Consider the following 22981-nt stretch of genomic DNA (forward strand, 5'->3'; position numbering starts at 1 on the left):
TTACATTCTTACCCTGCTGTTACAACAAAATATGTAAAAGTGGAACAAATTGCTAACAGCCACAAAATTTGGGGTAAAACCAATATTTTTTTCTATTTACAGTGCTGTTTAAAACAATCATTTTTAGAGTCAAGCGTTCCACATTTTACAATTTACAACCACATAATCAATGTGTTTTATTGGGATTTCATGTGATTTACCAACTAAAGTCATGGAGCATTTTGAAGTGGAAGGAAACCAAGTTAGGTGGATTTTAATCTTGGAATATTTTACAAAATAAAAATAGAATAATTATTTTTGAAATAAATGAACTTTTCACCAAAATAGAAAGTTATTGAACATTGACTGGACATGCCTCAATAGAATATTTAGGTGCAACGTTTTTTTCTGCAGTGATTTACTTGATAAAATCATGTTATAACACTTAAAAAAAACTTGATTGTATTAATTTTCAGTTAAAGCAACTTTTATTTCCATATCACAGATTGTGCGTGGGGTAATTGCACCCCACACACAATCTATGAAGGATTCAATCTATGAAGGAGGGTGAGACTAGAAATTTCTATACTAATTCTTAGATATATATTTTTTTGTAGCAAGCAAGATAATCTTATTAGAGATATAGGGCACTTAATCTGACTGCTGGAGTGATGAAAGTATTGCTGATAAAAAAGTTGGGAAGCTAAAACATAACTTTACTCCCCCACTTTTAAAAATGGGGTAGTTGCTCCATTCGCTCTATTGTTTAGATGCCTGTGTCTGTAAGTATATTAAAATTTAACATAGTTGTCTAGTCTAAGGGTAAGCATACATTTTCAGTTTATTTGAAGTATTCTTTAGGATTTTGATACTTAAAGACTGGTATTTTATGACAACTTCCTACCACATAATATAGTTTTTGACAATAATATGGAAATTCATTGTCAAGACTCTAAGTTGATGTTAAATCCTTTAATGTGGATGTATTTCTGATCAAAAATCATTTGGTATTTTAATGTAATTCTTTGCTAACAAGCATAAAATAAAATATGGTAAGAAGATGTAACCCCAGGAAAGGGGTTACGCTAACTGAATGAGTCAACTGTTAAGCATATGTTGTCTGTGCAGAAAAACCTACATTACTCTTTGAATAATAAATACCTTATGAAATGTTTCAAATGATCACTATGTGAAATTAAGTTCTCTCATTATATCTAATGTTTGACTTTAGAACAAGGAAAAATAAAGATCATGTATTTTTTTATTTTGAGGGGATAAAGCATTTAGTTTGGGGCTTTGACAAAATAAAACTGTTGCATTTAACTTTTTTTTTTTTTTTTTTTTTTACCACTAGCCTTTATGTTGAGGAATTTGTGAGCATATAATTTAGCATGAAAACATAAAAATTGGCTAAGATAACTTTAATATTACCTTTAGGTTTAAAAACTCCTCAGTACTATCATTTATGTGACTAGCACCCAATGATGAGGGCCTAAAGAGCCACAAGTTGCAGAATTCTGATTTAGGTAATGAGATTCAACCTTGGTCTTAAATGTCATTGCAAAAAGACCCTGATAATTGTTCTTCTCCAGCATTCACTGCAAATATGCAAAATATGCATTTTCTCTTTATGCCTGTGCTGTTTATAAATGTATTGTACTGTACAATAATAATGTCTGCTTTTTACTGTAAGCATTTCCTCTGTTTCACCTTGACATAAAGTATGCAGAAACACCAGATGGGTTTTTGTGTGTCAGTCATTGCTTTTTTTCCTTCAACAGAACTGCAGTGAAATGTAATTTATCACTACACCGTGTGCATTAAGTGGTCCGGGTTACAAAATAAATATCAGACTCATATCACTGGAACATAACCAGCGATTAATTGTAAAACATAGTGCATTTACAGACTTTAGCAAAACACTATATCATAAATATTTGCACGTCTCCTAATGCAAAGGTTCAGGGGTGTTTTTATTTCAATTTACAAAAAGAACAAGCTCGTCTTTGCTTTTCTTTCACTGGCTGAGAGTGCTCTACCTGGATCATCCCTTAAATAAATCAATATGTATTTCAAGCATGGCCATTAACAGAGGCGTCCTCTCATTCCCTTTTTCTCCATCAAACCACACTAATCCTGATTTACACAGTTTAAAACCTTGGCCACATCCCCTACCTTCCAAGGAGATAGGGTAATTAAATTGGTACTTTTTACAAGTCGTTCTCAATAAATCTGAATAAATTAACAAGGCATTACGGAGACTGCTACATTAAATTTGCATAGTGTGTTTAATGAATATGCAACTGCAAGTGAAAAGGTCTGCTACTGTGAACTCTTGAAATTAGCATAACTACTTCCAGCATGTTTCTTAAATAATGCTCTCATTTGCACATCACTGAGTTGGCTAATTCTAACTTCAGTCACTGTAGCCTCATAATTAAGAGTCTCGCTTTAATTTTTAATGAAGTTTACGTTACATCAATCCTGACAGTAATGAAAGGGACATGGAAACAAAAAGGCTGCTAATAATTAAATTCACTAACCAGTCTGAGGCATAGTAATTCCTGAGGAGAAATTACAGGACTAATTATTAATATGGTATTCGTCCCACTCCATGGATAGACTCGCATAAATGCCTGTCCTGGTGCCAGTTATGCTGAAATGCAAAATGCCTTTTTCACTGCCCTCATTGACTGTGAGGTCTCACATAGATTTTTTACTGCACAATTAATCATGTTGACACTCACGAATAAATGTTTTTTATTGGTTGTCATTTATTAGGCCTTATTACCTGAGTTGGTTTAAGGTCTCTTCAAGTGAGTTAGTGGGATGCAGACATAAACAGATGAATACCTGAGAGCAGTCATTTTGGAGACAACTTCACAACTGGAGAAGACTTTCAGCACTTCGATTACACACATATTCCTCTCAATCTTGGGCAAAATGCCCATCTTGCAACTTTGTCACCCATATGACAGTCTAAACCATTCAACTTAAGAGTTTTTTGAAAAAAAAATCAGACTCGGGTTGCTTTCACAGGAAACTTACTTGATGTTTTCTGAAGTTACCTCAGTCTAAACAGTCATGCCACATTTCATCAGATTTCTTCATTACAAGTGACAGATGGAAACTGTTGCACTGGAAGAGGCGAATCAGCAATGTCATAAATAACAATCAAAATGAACATGTTAGTGGTTGTGACTGCCCCTCTATTTCTTAATTGCTCACTTGGAGTGTTGTTCAGTGACAGGTTTTAACTACGGTCAATCTCTTCATTGAACGTCCATAACGAATGTTACCTACATCTGCATCAGGTCAATCCTGTTAATATGCTTCTTCCTGTTAGTACTGTCAGTCTTCAAAAATAATAAATGCAGCATGCTCATACAATAAGTTTAACTGTATTTGGGATGTTGTGTCTTCTCATAGATCACTTTCAGTGTGGTAGATTGGTCACATATGTGTCTGATGGTTATGTTTTGATACAGAAAATCTTTCTCCTCAGGATGGCAGGAATAATGGAAAGCAGACAACAGATGAGAAAGTCTCTCAATCAGTCCCTTTTTGTTGAAGTAAAGAAGTAGGAGGAAAAGATGCGCTATCTCTTCAGTGGTCTCACTCTGAAAATGCAGATAAATCAAATTTGTTCCACTGTGTACTAAAGATGATCCAATACCTGAAAGGGTAATAAAGCCTTTCTCTATGCTACATGTATCCAAGAAGCTTGTTAATGTCTATAAAAAAACCATGTGGTTACATGAGGTTGGTTAGGGTACAACCTCAATCTAACAAAACAGTGGAAGGGTATGTATATATCTGAGCCTCTTTGTAAAACTCTATCCTGTGTGGATTAGAGGAAATACACAATAAATCAATATTTTTAGACATGGTGCCAGTTATCAGAAACCTAAGGTCTTCTGCAACCTACAAAACATATGAATAAAGTGAAGAAAACTTCCTGCATTCTTTTTTTGCAGCTTGTCATGAATTAGCATATTTTTATCATTTAAGCTTCATTTATTCATTCATTTATTTTCAATTTGAAAAGCACAGATTTTTGACATAAAACATAATAACACTGGGATAATGTGAACTTATTGTCTTCTAGTTCTTCAATAGTTAGTGGGCAAAATATATTGAAAACCAGAACCTAACAAGGCGGTTTTCTTCGCACTCTGAAACAGGCCATCTTTGATCAAAATTATTCTACATGTTGCTCTTCTGATCCTGGTTGTCAACACAAGTGGCTGCTCTGCTGAAAGTTAATTATTTGGGATTGTAATAGCTTTGGTTTAGGCAGGGGAATGGGACATTTCCCTAGCTGATAAGCCTGTTAACACTCTGTCTCTGCCTACAGTAGGTGTGACGGGTAAAGAGTATTTCCTGATGCGCAGCAGCACTTGACATTTCATTGGATTCTTTCTGTGCTATTCCATTAGTGCATTCTAATAGCACAAACCCTGGCTCTGGACTGAATTTGTTTGATAGAAATGTAATTGCATTCTTCTCTGTGCATGTAGTCTGCGCAGATTCCCTGTCTATAATTTCAATGCCTTGTCACAACTGAAGTGCTGGCTCCTGAACAGGTCAGAGTCAACAACATTATTTTCAAGTGCAGACCCACAAGGGTTTACTAATCAACATCACAGTTCATCATCTCTATTACTGCTACCCGTCAAAAATAAATCTTCCCATATATTAGCTACAGTGCTGCTTGAAGAACACTTAATCAACCGTATTTCAGACACATAAATATATATTTTCCTCTACATATTAGACACGCTTTGCAAAGTCCTTGGCTGCCAGCAACGCACTGTGTGGCTGGCAGCCACACAGTGCCTTATTACCGTGGACTGATTCATCGAACCAGTCCACGGTAATAAGGTACAGTGTGTACTAAGAATCTTCCACAGTGACACAAGTTTTCAAATTCAATTTAAATTAATGTCTTTCTTTAGGTTACTATAGTGCCTATATTTGTTAGTTCTTGTTCAGGAGAAACTTTACGGTATTTTTTTTCTTTGTTTTCATGTTTTCGATATAAAGTTGCTCCAATTTGACAAAGCAAATAAATTAGACTTAAAATGTGTTGTTGATTTGCAGAACTCTCACAGATATTGCCATCACTTCAAAGGTTTTACAAAAAAATTATTATTATTAAATTTTCATTGCAGTTGCATTATCTCACAGATATTTTTAAAACTAACTTTTAAATGAGTAAGTTTATTGAGGGGGGAGAGGGATACCACATCAAGAAAGAATGTGTTTTCCCTTGTTGAAATCCTTGTTTTAATCATTTTTACAACTCTCCTTTAGATAGAACATCACTTAGTCTTCTTTTTAAACATTTCAAAGGAAAGAGCATGCAGAGTGGGGAACATATAGCCATCATTCTATATTTAATATCTAAGTTATCCAGAAAAAACACCCCTTAGAACTCCTCTTAGAACACCCCACAGGTCTTCTGTGGGACTCGTGTTTGTGAATTGAAGTGGCTGTGGGAAAACATTAGTTGTGTGTTTGCTGAACTGTTTCTGTATTGATTTGCCAACATATCTGTGATTATTATTGTGCTATAATTGAACTAGTGAGGCTTTTTTGAAGCAATTCCTTTAAGTTGCCAATTGGTTTATATTTACCATCTACTAGCTGTTTCTGACACTTCATAACCTGTAATGAGTGACAAGTATTTTTTATCTATATAGCAATATCCACAAATAAATATCACAAACTGACAAAAGAGAATATAAAAATTAAGACATGGTTAAGGTGGCAAAAAATTGTTATTGATAGATAATTAAAAACAAACACAAAGCAATATTTTTTTTAAAAAGCCATTAAGGAAAGTCTTGTTTGATTAAGAAAATCTACAGTGGATTTTTAAATTAGTTAAGACCCTTAAGATAACACAATATTGCAATTGACGCTCATTCCATGGTAAATGAACAACAGTATGATAACATCAATCCTGTGAAGTTTTACATCTGATCCAAGATTCTGCTCTTTCCTGCAGTTCTCCAAGAGTGACTTTTGGAGATTATTTTACCTCCATCATTCTGCTTGCTGTGTGTGGCAGCAAAATAAAGTTGTTTCCTCCTTCAACCTAGTTTGTCACAGCTCCAGTTCATATTTGGCCTGAGAAAATACATGTGCAAGGTGAGGGTAACGTAACTATTTGTTTATTTATTTTTGTAACTATTTACTCACTCATAATGCTGGATACACTTTTGCCTTTATACAAAAAGGCATCTCCTGATTTTGAATAATCAAAATATAATTATCTCTAAGAGATAATTATATCTCTCAGATATAATTATTCTTTATATCTGAGAGAAGTAGTAAGTCAAGTATAACATACAATAAATATACTATTTATTTAATGTTCTATGATTTACTGCAGAGCTTGTTTCTGCTGGTCAGTCCAAATATTGAGCATTATCAGAGTGTTGGCACATGGTCAATAGTCTTTGTGTCCATACCTTATGAGGAGAGGAAAGATGGCTTTTAAAAAACTTTATGCAAATTAAAAAAAGAAAAAACACACACACGCACGCACACCCCCACACACAGCCAAAGTATGTCTTTATGTCTTAATGTGGTTAGCAAAACTTTCAAGAATTGCAGGTGCAAATTGATTGTTTCCTAACTTTTCTTACGAAAGTGTGCTGTGGTCTATTTTTCATCTCTTACCTTCCCTTTGGGGATCGTCCATGTGTTTACTGTTTACATGTGTTGTAAACTCACCTCTACTGTTGTTGTGCATTGTGCTGCTCTGGTCTTTAGTTCTGCCAGCCCTCCGTGGAGACCAGGCATTTCCCTGTTGTATGAGATAAAAGACAGAGCAAAATGCCCCTCATTTGGTCCCAGTTGGTTAAGTGTGTTCTGATCACTGCCAAGGTCTCGGTGAACATGAGCCACACAAAAGACCGTGCCTTGCATCCACCAGAGCCGGCAATATAAGGGGATTTGCATCATTTAGCTGTCTCGCTCACTAACCGAAATGCTGCGGTGGTGTTGCAGAGGACATGTGAATGTACAAGGAGTTGGTCCAAAGTTCAGAACTTTTATTTTATCTTTTACTAAGCAGCTACAGAAATTAATTTGGGACACTCAACACATATGTTTTTATTTATATGCCATATTAATTTACATAAATCAAAATTATGTCTGAAGAATGAATTGTAACCCATTGAATGCAGTCATTGCATTTCCTCATTCAAAAGAAGTAAACATATTGAGAATATCTTAGATTTATTTGCCAGGAATCAAATTATTGACTCATAATCAGGAATTGTATTTATTAATAATCACATTTAAGGTCTATTTGAAAATTATTTAATTGAGTAAAATTAAATATGCAAAGAACAAAGGGAAATCAAATATATCTCTAAGTCTTATTTACTGTAGTGGTATGGGGTGGAATGCTTTCTGAACGATAAATTAAATGTAAGCTGATTAAAAGTCTACATAAAGACTAAGGCATGCTTGTCTGTCTCAGAGGTTCAGAGAAATTGTTGGACGCTGTCTAAGTTTGGAGTTTCAAGAAGAAAATGTAAAATGCACCAAATATAGTTATTGAAACAAATGCTGTCAATATGATCAGGCTTAGAACTGACTCTGCTTGGTGATTCTTCCTGTTAACTCTGTGGTTCTGTTTATCTTTGATTGGCTGTTTTTGACCAGGAGCGGTGCATTTATTGCAGTTAGCTTCTTCGTGATTTGTTCGTTTAAGTAATGAATAAAGATTATTTTAAAATCTATAATCTAGAACAGTTTGAGCCTGGGGATAGATTGTCTGCTTTCTTGTCTCCTTGTATATAAAATATGTATAAAAACATAGGTCACAAAAATATTTTTCTAGAAAGCATAAGCTGAAACTTCAACATTTCTTAAACAGATTTTCAATGTAATTTTTTTTCTGTTGTTATATTGTGGTAATAACAATAATATGCATGAAAACCCACTATTCATGTTTAGTTGAGTTAAAACTTGAAATAATGAGGGTGATTATGACAACGTATTCTCGTAATTGTGCTGTACTGGCAGATGGCAACAACACATTTCATTTCATGTCTTCATAAACATTTGAGCTGCCATTAATGAGGTGTTTTCTTGACTTCATCAGAGTTTACCTTAAAGTTGCAGTATAAAAATATGTTCCATATTTATTAAAACTGTCACCATGTAGTGACAGTACGGTATGAGACAGATAATCTGCAAAAAAATCAAGCTCCTCCACCTCCTCCTAACTGCAATTAGTGGTTAATATAGTCATGGATTATTTAAAATACGTTTCTGATGTTTTAAATTAGTAAAAATAAAAAAGAAGAAGAAGAAACAGTAGATCATTGTTAATTACTTTACTACTTCAAGGTCATACACACAATAATATTTTAGTTTATTTTAGTTATATAGGAGTCCAGCGATTACATTTTAAAGGGTCTTGGAAGAGAGCAGTTAAAGTAGGTGAGAGGTCAGATCTGGGATATTATGATCCCTGATATTCAAGGTCAAACCAGTTTCTCTGCACTATAAGGAAAATAAAAAAAATAATAATTATGAAAAGAAAGGTTAAAGGTTAAGCTGACAGCTTTGACCTCATAAGGATGTGATTTCATTTAAAGTGACCCCATATATTGATCCTCTTCCCTCTGCTCTCATAATGTCTCACCTGTCAACTGGGAGGGTTAGGCAGCGCTTAATGACACGGTTCAAGGGAGTAAGTTCTCACCCACGACCCCTTTAAACTTAGTGTATCCTTATTAATATTACTTCATCCTGTGATCTCTGACTCATTATGCATTTGCGCTGGTTTCTGTTCGTCAAAAAGCCTTCCACCTCATTTTTATCCTCTGTGAATTAAAAGTCTGTATGTGACTGACCTATGATAATTCATGCTTCTTTTTTTTGCATTAAAGTCCTTTAATCTTTTTTCTTCATGATGAAAGTTCACTCCTCTGTTGAGTTTGTTGTTAATATATTATGATCAGTCTTTGCTTAATATTGCATTATTCTCTCATTTTCAACAATATATACAGGAAATGAGAATTAGCATAATTACTGCTCAAGTGAAACTAACTTATTATAAGGTAATGACATTTTCTGTAATTCCCCTAAATATTGATATGTAATCCGTGTCACTCTGTCTTTTATCTATTCTCCTTTTGAATTTTATTTTTTTTTCCCCCACCTTCATCTCTCCTGCTCTCGCTCCTTTATCCCTCCCTCTTTTTATATCTGTCAGCTGGCTAAGTATGGTGTGTAGTCTAATAGGATGGCGTGTTTCAACGGAGTCATCTGTCACCAAAAGCCAAGCGATGAAAGGAAGAGTGAGATTTGTATCTTGTCTGTGATGAATTATGCGAGGAGGGGTCAGAGGGGTCTCTGCTTTGGTTACAGTTGACAGCGCAAGCACGGACCTCAGGTAGTGCGCTCATCAGTCCTGCTGTTTCTCACCATATGGAGTCAATGAACTGACACACCCCTACACACACCACCAGTATACCTACACACACTTCTATATAAGCAGCAGATAAATGGACAGATGTTTCATACTGTCTACTAATATTATGGACAGACAGACAGACAGACAGACAGACAGACAGACAGACAGACAGACAGACAGACAGACAGACAGACAGACAGACAGACAGACAGACAGACAGACAGACAGACAGACAGATAGATAGATAGATAGATAGATAGATAGATAGATAGATAGATAGATAGATAGATAGATAGATAGATAGATAGATAGATAGATAGATAGATAGATAGATAGATAGATAGATGGTTAAAGAGTGAGAAACTAATGATGTCAATGCTGCTTTGAAACAAATAATTAAACATTTAAGCAGTACTTAGACAAATATAAATATAAAATAAAAAAATAATAAAATAAGAAAGCCTTTTCTGGTTATTTTCTCTTTTTATTTTCTATGTCTTTCAGTGACTAATTGGGTGAAACTATTCCCAGACAAATTGAATTACTTGTTCCCGCCTCCGTCCAATTGAGATATCTGTTACAGATGATGTGCCATATAATGAATGCCTAATTTATGTAATTAGACCATTAAGCATAATCCGAGCATATGTTGGGAATGCCCCGAGGTGTTCTTCCAGGTAGGAGCCCCTCCTTCGGATTTGATCCAGAAACAGCTGATGGAAGCGACTGCCAAAATGAAACCTTCTCTTTGGTCAATAAAACAAAAAAAATTTAAATTAAAATAATATATTAACGTTTATGCACGCAAAAATCAGCTCTAATTTTGGTGAAATTTTAGATGGCCTTTAACTTTCTTATCATACAGGCTAAATTTGCTTTTGGAGGAGCTCTTGAGAGAAGACTCTGGTTGCTAATTAATTGTCATTCTGCTGAATATTCATACCTTATGATCGGTGCGTCCTTAATTGCGCCGTAAAACATCTCTGGGGGGCTGAAGCCACCCCGGACTTAATTAGAGACGGGCCTGTTGGTTGCGTTTGCAGCAGACAACAAGCTCCACCGCTGCACGCTTTCTCTTGTACAGTGAACTCGCTTTCCACACAAAAGGCCATCAGATCTCAACCTCTGCTGCGATGAGAATAAGTGCGAGCAGTCCGACACATTTACAGAAGTTTTGCTGCAGATTTCCGTGGAGTCCAAGTGGTTGTATTTAAATGTGAGTCTCTTGCATTATCCGTCATTAATGTGTCTGCTTATCGCCTGGAGTCTGGCGCGGAGTTTGACATATGTAGAAACCAGGAGCACCTTCCCAAATGGAACACACACGCAGCCACATATATATATATATATATATATATATATATATATATATATATATATATATATATATATATATATATATATATTATTCTATAAAATTGTATCTATTATTATTATTATTATTATTATTATTATTATTATTATTATTATTATTATAAATGGTAGCAGTATTTAACCAGATATCTAATTTACGAATAAAGCATGCCCTACAACCTTGTGTATCATTCTGAACTTAAATTTGTCCTCCAATCATTTCCATGAATAGCAGTTCCTCTCCTCCTCGCTCTCCTTGGGTCTGGGTGGCAGCATATCTCAACTCGATTCAGTGTGACAATATTGTTTGGCTATCATTCGCTGCTTTAGGATGAATGGCATCGATCCTCTTTTAACAACATTTGTTTCCTATTGTGCTCTGCGGCGCAGCAGAGGAGGGCAGACGTGTGAAAGTGGCTGTTTGATTCTCTTTTTCATCCCCATGACCTCAGCTTTTGTGTCTCGTCACCCTGGGAATGTCACGCCTCACTACTCTACTTTAAGATGTTTCAGAAAGTGCCCTTTGTTTTCCTTCTTCTTCTTTTTTTTTAAAGCTCACACAAAATTGTTCTTGTGCACCCCCCGGCCACCCCCACCTTCTCCTGCTATAAAGGATACTTCAGACCGAGGCACGGTTCACAAGTGCAATGCAATTTGGCTTATCCCAACCTTTGTTCGGGTTTCTACAAATGACCAAACATAGTGCAGACTTGATCTACTGCTGCTTGAACTCGGGAGTTTGGAAGCTGCTAGGAAGAAAACCTATTCAGATTCAGAGTCATGGTGGTATTTTCAGTGTGTGCATTGGGCAGGGACAAAAGGCCCGACAATATCCCATAACCCTGGAGCTCAAAAAGCCACTGAGTTTGAGAGTGAGAGGAGTCAAAAAAAAAAAAAAGCTGTTAAAGCCTGCGTGGCTCGGTTGGTTAAAACAAGCGCCGCAGGTTAACTCGCAACGCGCAGACACAATTTCTGAATATATAAAATTGTAAACAAATAAAATTAAAACAGCGTGGAGTGTAGCTCTTCAATTTCCTTACTAATATCACGATCTAAAATGAGGATTTTTCCACAGAACATGTGCACATGCTGATTCATTTGACTGGGGCTTCATCGTATCCAGCAAATTCTCTGCAATTAATGAGAGTGAATAAACTGCCCGCCCTGCGCACTGCATGTCAGAAGACGTTTGGCAGTCGGCAGAGTGTGGTCATTATCCGCAGTGTTTGAGTTGGGGGCGACAAGGCCACTTCCTTCTGGATAAAACCTTTTCAGCGGAACATTAACGTGAAATGACAGGTGTTAAAAGCCAGTCTGCTGAAGTAAAAGAAAAAAGAAAAAGCATACATGGTTTTGGATCAAACTCAACAAACAAATATAATTGCCCTAACTTCATTTTTGGAAACATACATTATTGCAGTATTGTCCGTAATTTTTTTTTTCTTTTTCTAATTTTTTTAAAAGATGAATTGCTTTACATATTTGTCCTGACTGATGATTTCAGATCGTTAATCAGTCCGGAGGACGCTCCTCTGCAGGTTTCGAAGTAAAAGTAGAGAGCTCGGTGCTCCCCCGCAATGCGATTCTTGTCGTAATCCATCAGACTGGTGATGGGGTGCGCTGTGGGTTTATAGAGGCGGAGAAATTAGCATAAATTATGAGTAAATCTGGATGTGCGTGTGTGTGGTCCCCCGGCATTGCGAACCCTTCAAGCGTAAAAAGGTGGCCCTGCACGGCCAAAAAAGCTTGAATAGAACTTGGTTGAAAATAGGCTGCCCCATTTCGGGGCTTCGCATTCATATAATTGACTTATGGATATTTTATACAGTTTTCGCCACACCATCCTCGAGGGTTTTATTTGCATTCCTGAAGTACTTTTTGAATCTTCTTTTACATAAGCACAATGGAGCTGATTGCCTCATGAAGTTTCAGTTTGAACAGCGCTGTTTTGCTTTGTGTCGATGTTTTCAAATTCTTCCTTCCCTCTGCTCTGGGTGAAATTAGCTGAGAAAAACTAATAGTCAACAAACTTACTCGTGGCAAATTATTTATTTTACAGTGTCTGCAACATAGACATTTTTATGGCAACTGAATGCATTTTCTAAATTCTACATGCAATTTATTAAAAAAATACACACTTTATTACGCGTTTATTACAGCAAATTGCAAAATGTAGTTTTCAATTCGAGTCTTAACATTCATCAACACACGAAAAAACATGGGTTAATAAGCAGAAATGATAACATACCAAATATGCCTAGTTTTAATTTAAATTCGGAGCGTTAAGTCCGCAGAAGAGCGCATACCTTCACACACTGAGTGCCATCCGGTAACCGAGCCTCTTTCGCCCTCTTTTTCTGTCTTCAAATGGAAATGATTTCCATTGGCCCAAGGTGTCCGTGTAAATAGGTGTAAATGAAACCAGATTATGCCTTCCTTCCCCGCTCCCCTCCCTCCCCTTCTCCCCTCCCATGGCAATTGTCATGTGATAGCAAAGAGGTGGCACATTAATGGAGCGCCTCTACAGGGGTTCTTTTCTGCTCATGTCACTACATAAAACTATCAGATGGTTAGAGGAAGGCCATGGAGGCGCACGACAGCTAGTCTCTTCGAAGGGAAACCCCCAAATAAAGTCCGTTTCGCAACCTTGACGGGACAGACTGATACGCTTTTTCCGGAAAAGACCCTCCGTAAATGCGCACCGTCCTTCTCCAGTGCGGAGGCGCTCAGAGACTGGCTTCTTTACGCGCACCGCAACTCCAGCTTTGCCAAGACCGAAACTTTCCTCGGCCGTCGTTTGCGTGACAAGAATCGAGTTTTCATCGAGGAAGCGAGGGAAGCTAAACTTTCTATTTTAACATTTCCATTGTGCTAATTTATTTTGTTTTTACGAAACATCGAGGATGCCTCGTCCGGGGAGAAACACGTACAGCGACCAGAAGCCACCTTACTCCTACATCTCTCTTACCGCCATGGCAATCCAGAGCTGTCCGGAGAAGATGCTGCCCCTCAGTGAAATTTACAAGTTCATCATGGATAGGTTCCCTTATTACAGAGAAAACACGCAGCGGTGGCAGAACTCTCTCCGACACAATCTGTCATTTAACGACTGTTTCATCAAAATCCCCCGGCGCCCTGACCAGCCGGGTAAGGGAAGCTTTTGGGCTCTGCACCCCAACTGCGGGGACATGTTCGAGAATGGAAGTTTTCTGAGGCGCCGCAAGAGATTCAAGGTGCTGGGAGCGTCAGACCACCTGGGCCCCACCAAGCAGTCAGATGCTGCGCATTACCTCCAGCAGCAAGCCAAGTTGAGACTGAGCGCCCTGGCGGCCACAGGCACGCACCTTCCCCAGATGTCATCGTACAACCTCGGAGTATCCCAGTCATCCACCTTCAAGCACCCGTTCGCCATAGAGAACATCATCGCCCGGGAGTACAAGGTCCCCGGCAGCTTGGCGTTCTCCACCATGCAGTCCATGTCCGCCGGGTACCCGTTGCACAACCAACTCACGACGGCCTGGCCCCATATGTACAACAGCAGCGTGATCGACACGGCGGCCCCGATCTCCATGGCGAGCAGCGACTACAGCGCGTACGGGGTGCCCTTAAAGTCGCTGTGTCACGGGGGACAGTCCTTACCGGCCATCCCCGTGCCGATCAAGCCCACCCCGACCTCCATGACGGGCTTTTCCGCGCTTCCGCCCCACATCCCCGCGTTCCTATCAAACTCTCCACAGTCTCTGAGCCCGACCTCCCCACAGACAGCGAACGAGCCAAAGCAGCCCGGCGACCCCGAGCGAGACTCTGACAAGCCCCTCCACGCTGCAGTCCGTGGCCGTGCACTGATCGCCCGAACTTTTTCAGGCCCCACTTCCCTTATTACCAAAACCCAAAGTTTATATTTTCTGCAGTCGGACACTATCAAGGCGAGTTGAGGTTGCATATCGACTTATTTGTGTATATGTGTTGAATGTGTCGCTTTAAATCGTGTCTAGTCTAGCACAGAACTGCACACGAACTATTGCTCTTGAACATATAAATTATTTGATAGTTCTATTTTTCAGTTTGTTGTGATATGTAAGTGTTGATGATGGGGGCCACAGCAGAGGTGAACAGGGGCCAGGGTGCTTTTGTTTTTGACAAGAACTCTGATTTGAACTTTTGCACCGTTTCCGTGGGACCACCATAATGTCAATAATATTGCAAAGAAAAAACTCCTTTTTGTTTGCTTTTAACGCTGGAATGATGGTTAAAGGTAATACCAAATAGGAGTAGTATTTAGATCTGTTCATACACCATCCCTTAAAAAAAGATAAGACAGAAAGGTAAAAATGAGTTACGAAATGTTTCCAAAAAACTGAAAGGTATAGATATTGTCGTCCTCAAAAATGCAAGATGTGAACATTTGTTGTAAAATGCACTTTTTTTTAGTTTTACGTTTTAAATATCTATTTTACAGGAGGAAAAACATGTTCTGTGAAGCATTTAATTTAAGAGCCGTGGTGACCATGTTTATCAGATGCTGTAAAATTTGTAATTTTTTTAAGGTGAAGCATGCGTTCCTGAATTTGTACTGTTCCTGTTGGTGTTGTTATTGTTGTTGTTTTTTTGTTGTTGTTTTTTTTTTGTCTTTTTGTTTCACTCAAATTCTAGTTATTTTCCCAGATTTAATTTTTTTTTTTTTTAATTATTATTTTATTTTGCAAGCATGCGTGCTTTGGAAAAGTGAGCAAACAGTCTCCGATTAATGGGGGGGGGAAATGGCCATCAAATTATTTTCTCATTAAAAATGAAGTAAACAATCACAAATGTTTCTGAAGGTTTAATCCAAAAATGCTAGAAATAATAATAATAATAATAATAATAATAATTATTATTATTATTATTATTATTATTATTAAATAATAATAATAATAATAATAATGCTATTTGTGGAAAGCAGGAAAGCCTTTAGTTCGGTGAAACTTGTGCAGTCGATTAGGATGCAGGGAGCTGAAACGCTCTGCTCACGGCGCAGACAACCAGCCTCATTCATCAAGCCGAGCCAAACGCTGTTGGGTCTCACAATAAACATTTAAAAGACTTGCACGCAGCATGCAAATAAACATTTTTTCTTTTGTAACTAATATTACCGAAGACGACTTAATATTTAAATGAATGAATCTCCCCTCTTTGAACTTTAAATTTTGCATTGCTTTTTTTTTTTTTTTTTTTTTTTCTTACTTCGGGTATTTAATTCAACAGGTTAACAAATATGAAGACAAAAATATCAGCAACACCTTAACTGATATTATTTCAGTTTTAAGAGATTTAAAATCGATTTCTATATTTACTGAAAAAAGGGGAGGGGGTATAAATAAGCAACAGGCTCTTTCGGAGCATTAAACAAATACATTAGAATTCCGTCACTTTATGCTATCCAGATCAAATAAAGGGTCTCGGGCCACTTCATTCGCCCTCATTCACTTGTATTGAAAGTGCAAAGAATTGTAAACTTCGACTGGGCCACCAATGTAGATTTAGCCTTTTTTTCAGCAAGACAAAAAGACTGATTTTTTTTCTTCTTCCACAAAAACATTTCTGACTGGGGAACTAGGAAACGAGCTGCCGAGACCCTTTTGGAATTTAAATCCACCCCTCCCCCCGTGGACTGTTTGTACAACAGTGTTCTTCTTTTTTTTTTTTTTTACCCCCTTCTTTACTTTGTGCATTTGTGTTTGTACCATTAATTCTGACTCTGGATAAATAAATGCCCTCATGATCCTATTTTTTTTTATTTTTTATTTTTTTTTTTTTACAGCGTAGAAGTAAATCATTATGGAAATCTTTTCAGATCGTCGTTAGAATAGCAACACAAAATATATTTTAAAGTGCATTATTAATTGGCCAGACGAAAAAGAATAATTACTAAAAAAAATTGTCAGAAAAACATAAAAAAACTCTAATTATTATTTTTCATTTAATTTAGTGTAATATATATTTTTTATTTTATGTTCTTCTTTAGTGAATTTATTTTTTTGTTTTTCTTTTAGGGAAAGAATGGTCTGTTGTGCAATAATAAACAAACATGTAAATAATAGCAGGTTTATTGTAAACTCATTCTTTAATATCAACTGTAAAAAAAATAACTCGCAGGTTTCATCTAATTAAAAAAAATTACATTAATTCAAAATTTGCATATTTCATCTTAAAACAGGTTTTGGTTTATGCTTTAGGGAAATAAACAACCCGAGGAAATAAACAGAGTGCTTGTTTGTGCTTGTTTCAATGTTATTACCAATAAAAGAACAAACACAGATTAAACCGAATAAAATTATGCTAAAAGTGTAAAACCAATCAAATTACAATACACAAATAAGTAAATAAATGATGAATGTTATTGAAATAAATAATACAATAATAAAAAAAATGCTTAAAAATGCAAATCCAAAATTTGTCCACAATCTGTAATTTATTTCTTTTTTTTCCTCTCTTCCCTTGCTTTTTTTCTTTTACCATTTCACTCACTTCAGTCATCGGTATGAACGTAGCTGTACAATCTAAGACTGCACTGCCCTTGTTCTTTCCACTGTGTTCCACTTAGACAAAGAAGAAGGTCATCTCAGGCAGGGGATGAAATATAGACCACATGCACAAAAAAAATGAAAGCCTATGTTGTAGTTTAATTAAAATAATTCATTAAATGTGGGCCCAAGGTAATTAGTATATATAATTTATGATTTGCCTAATGCATGCAGGCACTGGCCTCTGCAATAAACTCAACTTAACCCCGAGTGAGGAACTGATGCGGACATGGTTCTATTATTTACAGTGTGTTTACCGTTTGTCACGAGTAAGCAAGTGTCTCAGCAAACCCTGCCGCTACCTGGCTCCACTCTGTACACAAACAACTTCCACTCTATGTGTTTATCTCCAGGATTTATGTTCAGTCGCAGGAGAGCCTGTCACATTTGTTGAGAGGTAAACAATATTGCCAATTGCCCCCTCTTTTCTTTTGGCATTTATGTCCACGTCCGCCGCATCCGGCTGGTCACTTTCACCAAAGATAGTTTCCTCGGCCTTCTTTGAGATGACAGAATGAGGACAAACACCACAAAGTGTAGCTCATCCTTTCGCTTTCTTTCCCACAGCAGCTTGTCAGCGCCAACTTCTAGAGGAAAAATAATCAGGAATAGACAAAACTTGCATTAATCATACTCTGCAAATGTGCCAATCCCAGACAAGCCCTTGACATTTTGAAGCATGGCTTGTGGCTTTATTTTATCACATCATGTGAGCGCTTTTCCTCGGCAAAAACAACACAGTAAAGCAAATATTTTCAGACGGAGCAGCGGACGATGGTAAACAGATTTATTTAAGTGGTAAACAGAGCAACCTGTGGGCTTCATTGATTAGTGGGAAGGAGACTATTTTCCCTGTAAGCCACTAAGTCCATATTCAGCTAATCTCAAATAGATTATAAGACTGGCTATGACTTTTTGCAGTGAGAATAATATTTCAGCTTTCTCTTCAGATGTCACAGCGCACATCATCATTATGGCACTAAAAGCTTAAATCATCAGTGATAATGTGTAGGCTGCCCAGGGTAAATAAGCCGCCTGGCTGTGACTGAGGGCAAAGGGCAGGTATGTTGCGGCCAGCCAGAGGGAAAGAGACATGGAGGGAGGGAGGGTGCTGCTGCATCTACGACCGGCTCAGCCAAACACCCATGTGTGCATGAAATTAGAGTGTCAACATCTGATTCATGCTTCTGGGTGGTGACTGTGAAACAAATTATGTCAGCGGGTGGCAGCGGTGAAATTCCACTGAGCTGCGGCAAACAGTGTCCCCCCCGCGACGTTACAGCAGGCCGTAGATCGTGGTTTTTTATAAAGTGGAGAGAAACTTTTTAGCGCTGTGAATTTGAACATATTTTAACCTACATTTCCATTCATTTGCAAAAGAACAAAAAATTGGAGAGAATATATTTTCCACTCTGTCCCTGTGCGGGCAGACGGTGGTGGCACTAAAAGATGTTGGTGTCACAAGAAAAATTTAGTAGCTCTGGGAGAATGTGGCAGCAAATGTAAGAGTGTGTGGAGGAGACACATTTTTAACATAACTGTTTGTAGATTCAAAGTTTTCAAGAGTGTGAACATTAGCTGTTTTCTGTTTGTTTAAATATCAAGTGTCTGAGAAGGCAATAAATGTTATATGGGATGTACTTGGAATCTGTTGTTTCTATCTCTGTAAATAAAGTTAAAGGTACTAATAATAATAATAAAAAAAAACTATGTGATTTTCTTTTGCGGTTGACCAATGGCCTCAACTTCACCTTCACTATGCAGACTGGATCTCTTGTTATTGCCTGAGTGTGAAAGTGTCGGGCAGGTTGAGGCAAGGTAAAGGGCAGACATCTAACAGAAACCATTCATCTTGCCCCAGGCTCCAGTCCTGACACCTTCAACTTCCAGTATTTATATCTGATCAACATACAGAGCCTTGCAAAACAGTCATACCGCCTAAGCTTTGTAACATTTTGTAACAACAGAAAGCAGTGCGTGACTGTGGAGCTACAGGAAAATGAAATGAGTTCTCCTTCGCAGCGTCAGACAGACTTTCCCACAGGATTGTCCTGTATTTAGCTCCATCCTCCCCATCATGTCTGACAAGCGTTTCTCTTTCTGCTGAAGACACGCATCACCACAGCATGGTGCTGCCACCTCTGCATCAAACAGTTCTGCTTTTTGGTTCATCTGACAAGAGCATGCTTCATGTGCAGGTGTCCCCTGCACGGCCTTTAGCCAAACTGGAACAGAACATTTTATGGTTTTCTTTCAGCATGTACCCCTTCCATCAAAGCCAGATATGGAGCATACGATTAATGCTTGTCCTGCTGACAGAGTCCTACACCTGAGCTGTTTAACACTCCCGTTGCTCCAGAGTTTGGGCTTCTTCACTACCTCTCTGATTAATATACTGCACAGGTAGTCACCATAGTGGACACCCATGAATTGGTAGCTTAGTTGTGTCATAATCTTTCAATTTTCAGCTGATGAATTGAGCAGAGCTCTGTGATCATTAAACCTGTTTATATTGTTTTATATCCCAACACGTTAGCCTTCTTCTCAACTTCATGTCTGACCTGTCTTGTCTCTGACCTGTTGGTTCTCATGATATTGTTTGTTCACCAATTTTCATTAGATTTGGCCTTCACAGAGCACCTCTACCCTGCTCCTCAACCACTCAGTACCTCCAGACTAGCAGCAGCAGCATTTAGCAAACTTTTGGTGGAACTGTGGTTCTGCTGAGCTCATCACATGAACTATTTCTAAGTTTGATGCACCTAACAATGACTGTAAACCCCATGATAGAGGAGCACTATTGTTGTCATTCACTAAAGGTGGAGTGTCAGAATGAGTAGGAGCTTCTTAAAGAGACATAGGCCAATTTCTAAGCATTAAATTGCAAAGTCAAATAACTTTAAAATTATGTTTGATTTATACCACATTTTTATAAGAACTTAAGGTAACATAGTTACTTGATTGTGCTATAAAATGGCATGATGTGCCAGGAAGGTATATAACTCTCGCCCTTTAGCTGACTTTTATTTGTAAAATTGTTCAAAACCATAATTCACTTTCCTTTAACTTTACAATTATGCACCATTTAGTGTAAGTCTAATACACAGAATCCCTTGAAAATGCATCAATTTGTTATTGAGATATCCCCAAATTTTAAATATCTTTTGGGTAGGAAAATTTTTAAAAGGCATTTGCACGTCATAGAAATTTGGGGAATGAATGACTAAGCACTAAGCACTTTGTCACACAAACTGCCAATCATGTTTTTTTTCTTTTATTTTACTAGACATTGTTAACTTTTGTTTAATTAAAATGTAATATCTTGTTTTCAGTCTGACATGCCTGTGAAGGGTGTGAGAAGGGTGCGAAAGGTGACTGCTCTGTTGCAGCTTGTCAGTTTAACTAAATGTGCTGAACTTTACAAACTATTTGACTTTCATTCATTCATTATATTTTCAAAGAATTACCTCTTGAGCAAACACTTACTTATGCCGTACACTATTGTGAGAGTCCCATCCGAATGTCCAAATAGTAGTTTTTAATGAAACTACTTAACAGTTTTCACACAGCAATGCTTTTGCTTGTCGAGTGCTTTAGCTGTCAGGTGTTAGAACTGTAACGGATTCTGTAGGTTTTAGCAGTCTTGTATTCCCGCTTTTTGAACATGAGACAGAAAGCTGATTCACCTCCTTCTTTGGGATCTTATCGGACCCTCTCCAGCCATAAACTAACACTTGCAGTGGGACTTCAAAGGTGTGGCGGGTAACAGAGGTGAGAAAAAGGGCCCTCATGCTCTCAGGGGCCTTCCAGAGATGAAATGGAGCTGATTAGCAGGAGTGTGCAGCAAAGCCCCCGTGGGGCAGCAGCTGGAAGAGAACTCCCCAAGGGACTGCGGAGACGTGTAAGTTTTGACAGCTCCCTTCTCTTCCCTCTGGACACCACGGGGTCAGGGCACCCTCGGAGGGGCCCGGGCTCCGCGCTGCATAGGAAGTCAGTGGTAATTGCCATTCAGCCGGTGGGACAGAAACAGAGACAACAATAACTGGCAAAGAACACACAGCCCATTTCCTCTTTGTCTCCGTGTGTTTTAAAGAAGGATGCTATCTCCTCTCTAGCAGAACAAAGCTGCAATAAAGTTTTCACAATCAAATCCAGTGTTGCAGAAGCTGCTGAGGAGGAGCGAGCATCTAGGCTCAAGGAGCCCGTTGATGCTGTGCACTTGGAGCTCCCGAAAAAGCGCAGATGGGGCATCTTGTTGCATGACAAGACCACATTGTTTTGTTAATGTAACTCCATTTGTCTTTGATCCAATCTCATGTTGTCATGGCCGGTGTGAAAATCCCTATTAAGAGCATGATCCAGCGCCACGCTCATTGTAATTGTGATAATCTGCTGCATTGAAATTCCACTTTGTTCCTTTTGTTTCTTTGTCACTGAGCACAATGCGAGGTTAATTAGCAGCCACTGGTAACCCCTGCATTCCTGGATACTCCTTCCCAGCTGAAGTGCGCTCTTTGGTGGCAGACAGAGACCAAACGCAGGGCCCTGAGCCGATTGTAAGCAAGCATGATACAAACCCGGCGCGCAGCTAATCCCTTTCAGACATCACCAACCGTAATTGTCTCTTAACATCATTAATTGCTCTTATCATTTCTTTACATGGTGTTTAAACACACAGAACTGGATTTGGAAGGAAATTAGAATATGTCAGCAGATAAGGTTGCTGTGATTGTATTTGTTCAACATTAAACTGCTTTAATTAGAATTTTTTAATATAATTTCAAGATGTCACATTGTAATTTTCTTTCTTATGTGGTGCAGAAACTCTCAGTGCAGCACATTTATCTGCAAGTACTTCCCTTCCACCACTTCACATCTCCCATTCCCTGGTGGTCTAATTTATGTTAAGTCACAAACCTCCCCTATGGCTGTTTTGAAATGTTCAGAATGGAGACTGTGTGCTGCAGGTTTATGCCAGCCTCCACAATCCCCTGTGTAATTGTTCTCTCTGGGAAAAGCACATCTCAGTGAAACCATCTGCAAGTCCATGGGGCTGTTTCCCAAAGAATGAGTGGACTTCTTAGGGGGTACCACTGCAATCCAGCTTCTCTTGTGAAGCAAGTAATTAATTCAAATCTCAGGAAGTCAATAACTGGCCCGGATGAGAGGCGTGTAGCACACAACTGCCAATACCTCTTAACGCGCTCCCTGACTTCTACAGGAAGTTGGCAAAAAAAAAGAAAAAAAATGGTTAGAATGATAACACTGTGTACCCTTTATCAAATGATATGTTGCAGACTTCATCATCAATTTTAATGGTCCTGGGTGGCAAGTCAAAAACGTGTGAGAAATTTATTTTGAATATTATTTTAAAAATGACAACAGTTCTACTGTTCTGCTGATTCTTCAGGATTAAAGCTACAAGATGTTTATCTGAATATTTTGCAAAAAGTTTCAACTGTAGAAAACTCATGCAGATTGACTTTTTCATACATAATAAAATAGATTATTTTGATTCACGACACTGATAAATCCTTGAGCAAAGTAGCTCATTGAATTAACACATTAAAAAAAAGTGGACAAGCATTAGTATAAATCAAATCAAAAAATTGAAACAGGTTACAGTAGAAGCTCTGAAGAC

At 37.9% G+C, this 22981-nt stretch overlaps 1 protein-coding gene across 1 annotated transcript; it reads left to right on the forward strand.

The window, feature by feature from the left end:
* The first annotated feature begins 13254 nt into the window (after positions 1-13254).
* foxb1a (forkhead box B1a) lies at positions 13255-19060 on the forward strand. The gene is given in 2 exon segments (XM_032549089.1): positions 13255-14544; positions 14546-19060. Coding segments are annotated over 2 exon segments (942 nt in total). The 5' UTR covers positions 13255-13680; the 3' UTR covers positions 14624-19060.
* The last annotated feature ends 3921 nt before the right edge of the window (positions 19061-22981 follow it).

This window comes from Xiphophorus hellerii, chromosome 2 (genome assembly GCF_003331165.1).
Source record: "Xiphophorus hellerii strain 12219 chromosome 2, Xiphophorus_hellerii-4.1, whole genome shotgun sequence".
NCBI classification, from domain to species: Eukaryota; Metazoa; Chordata; class Actinopteri; order Cyprinodontiformes; family Poeciliidae; genus Xiphophorus; species Xiphophorus hellerii.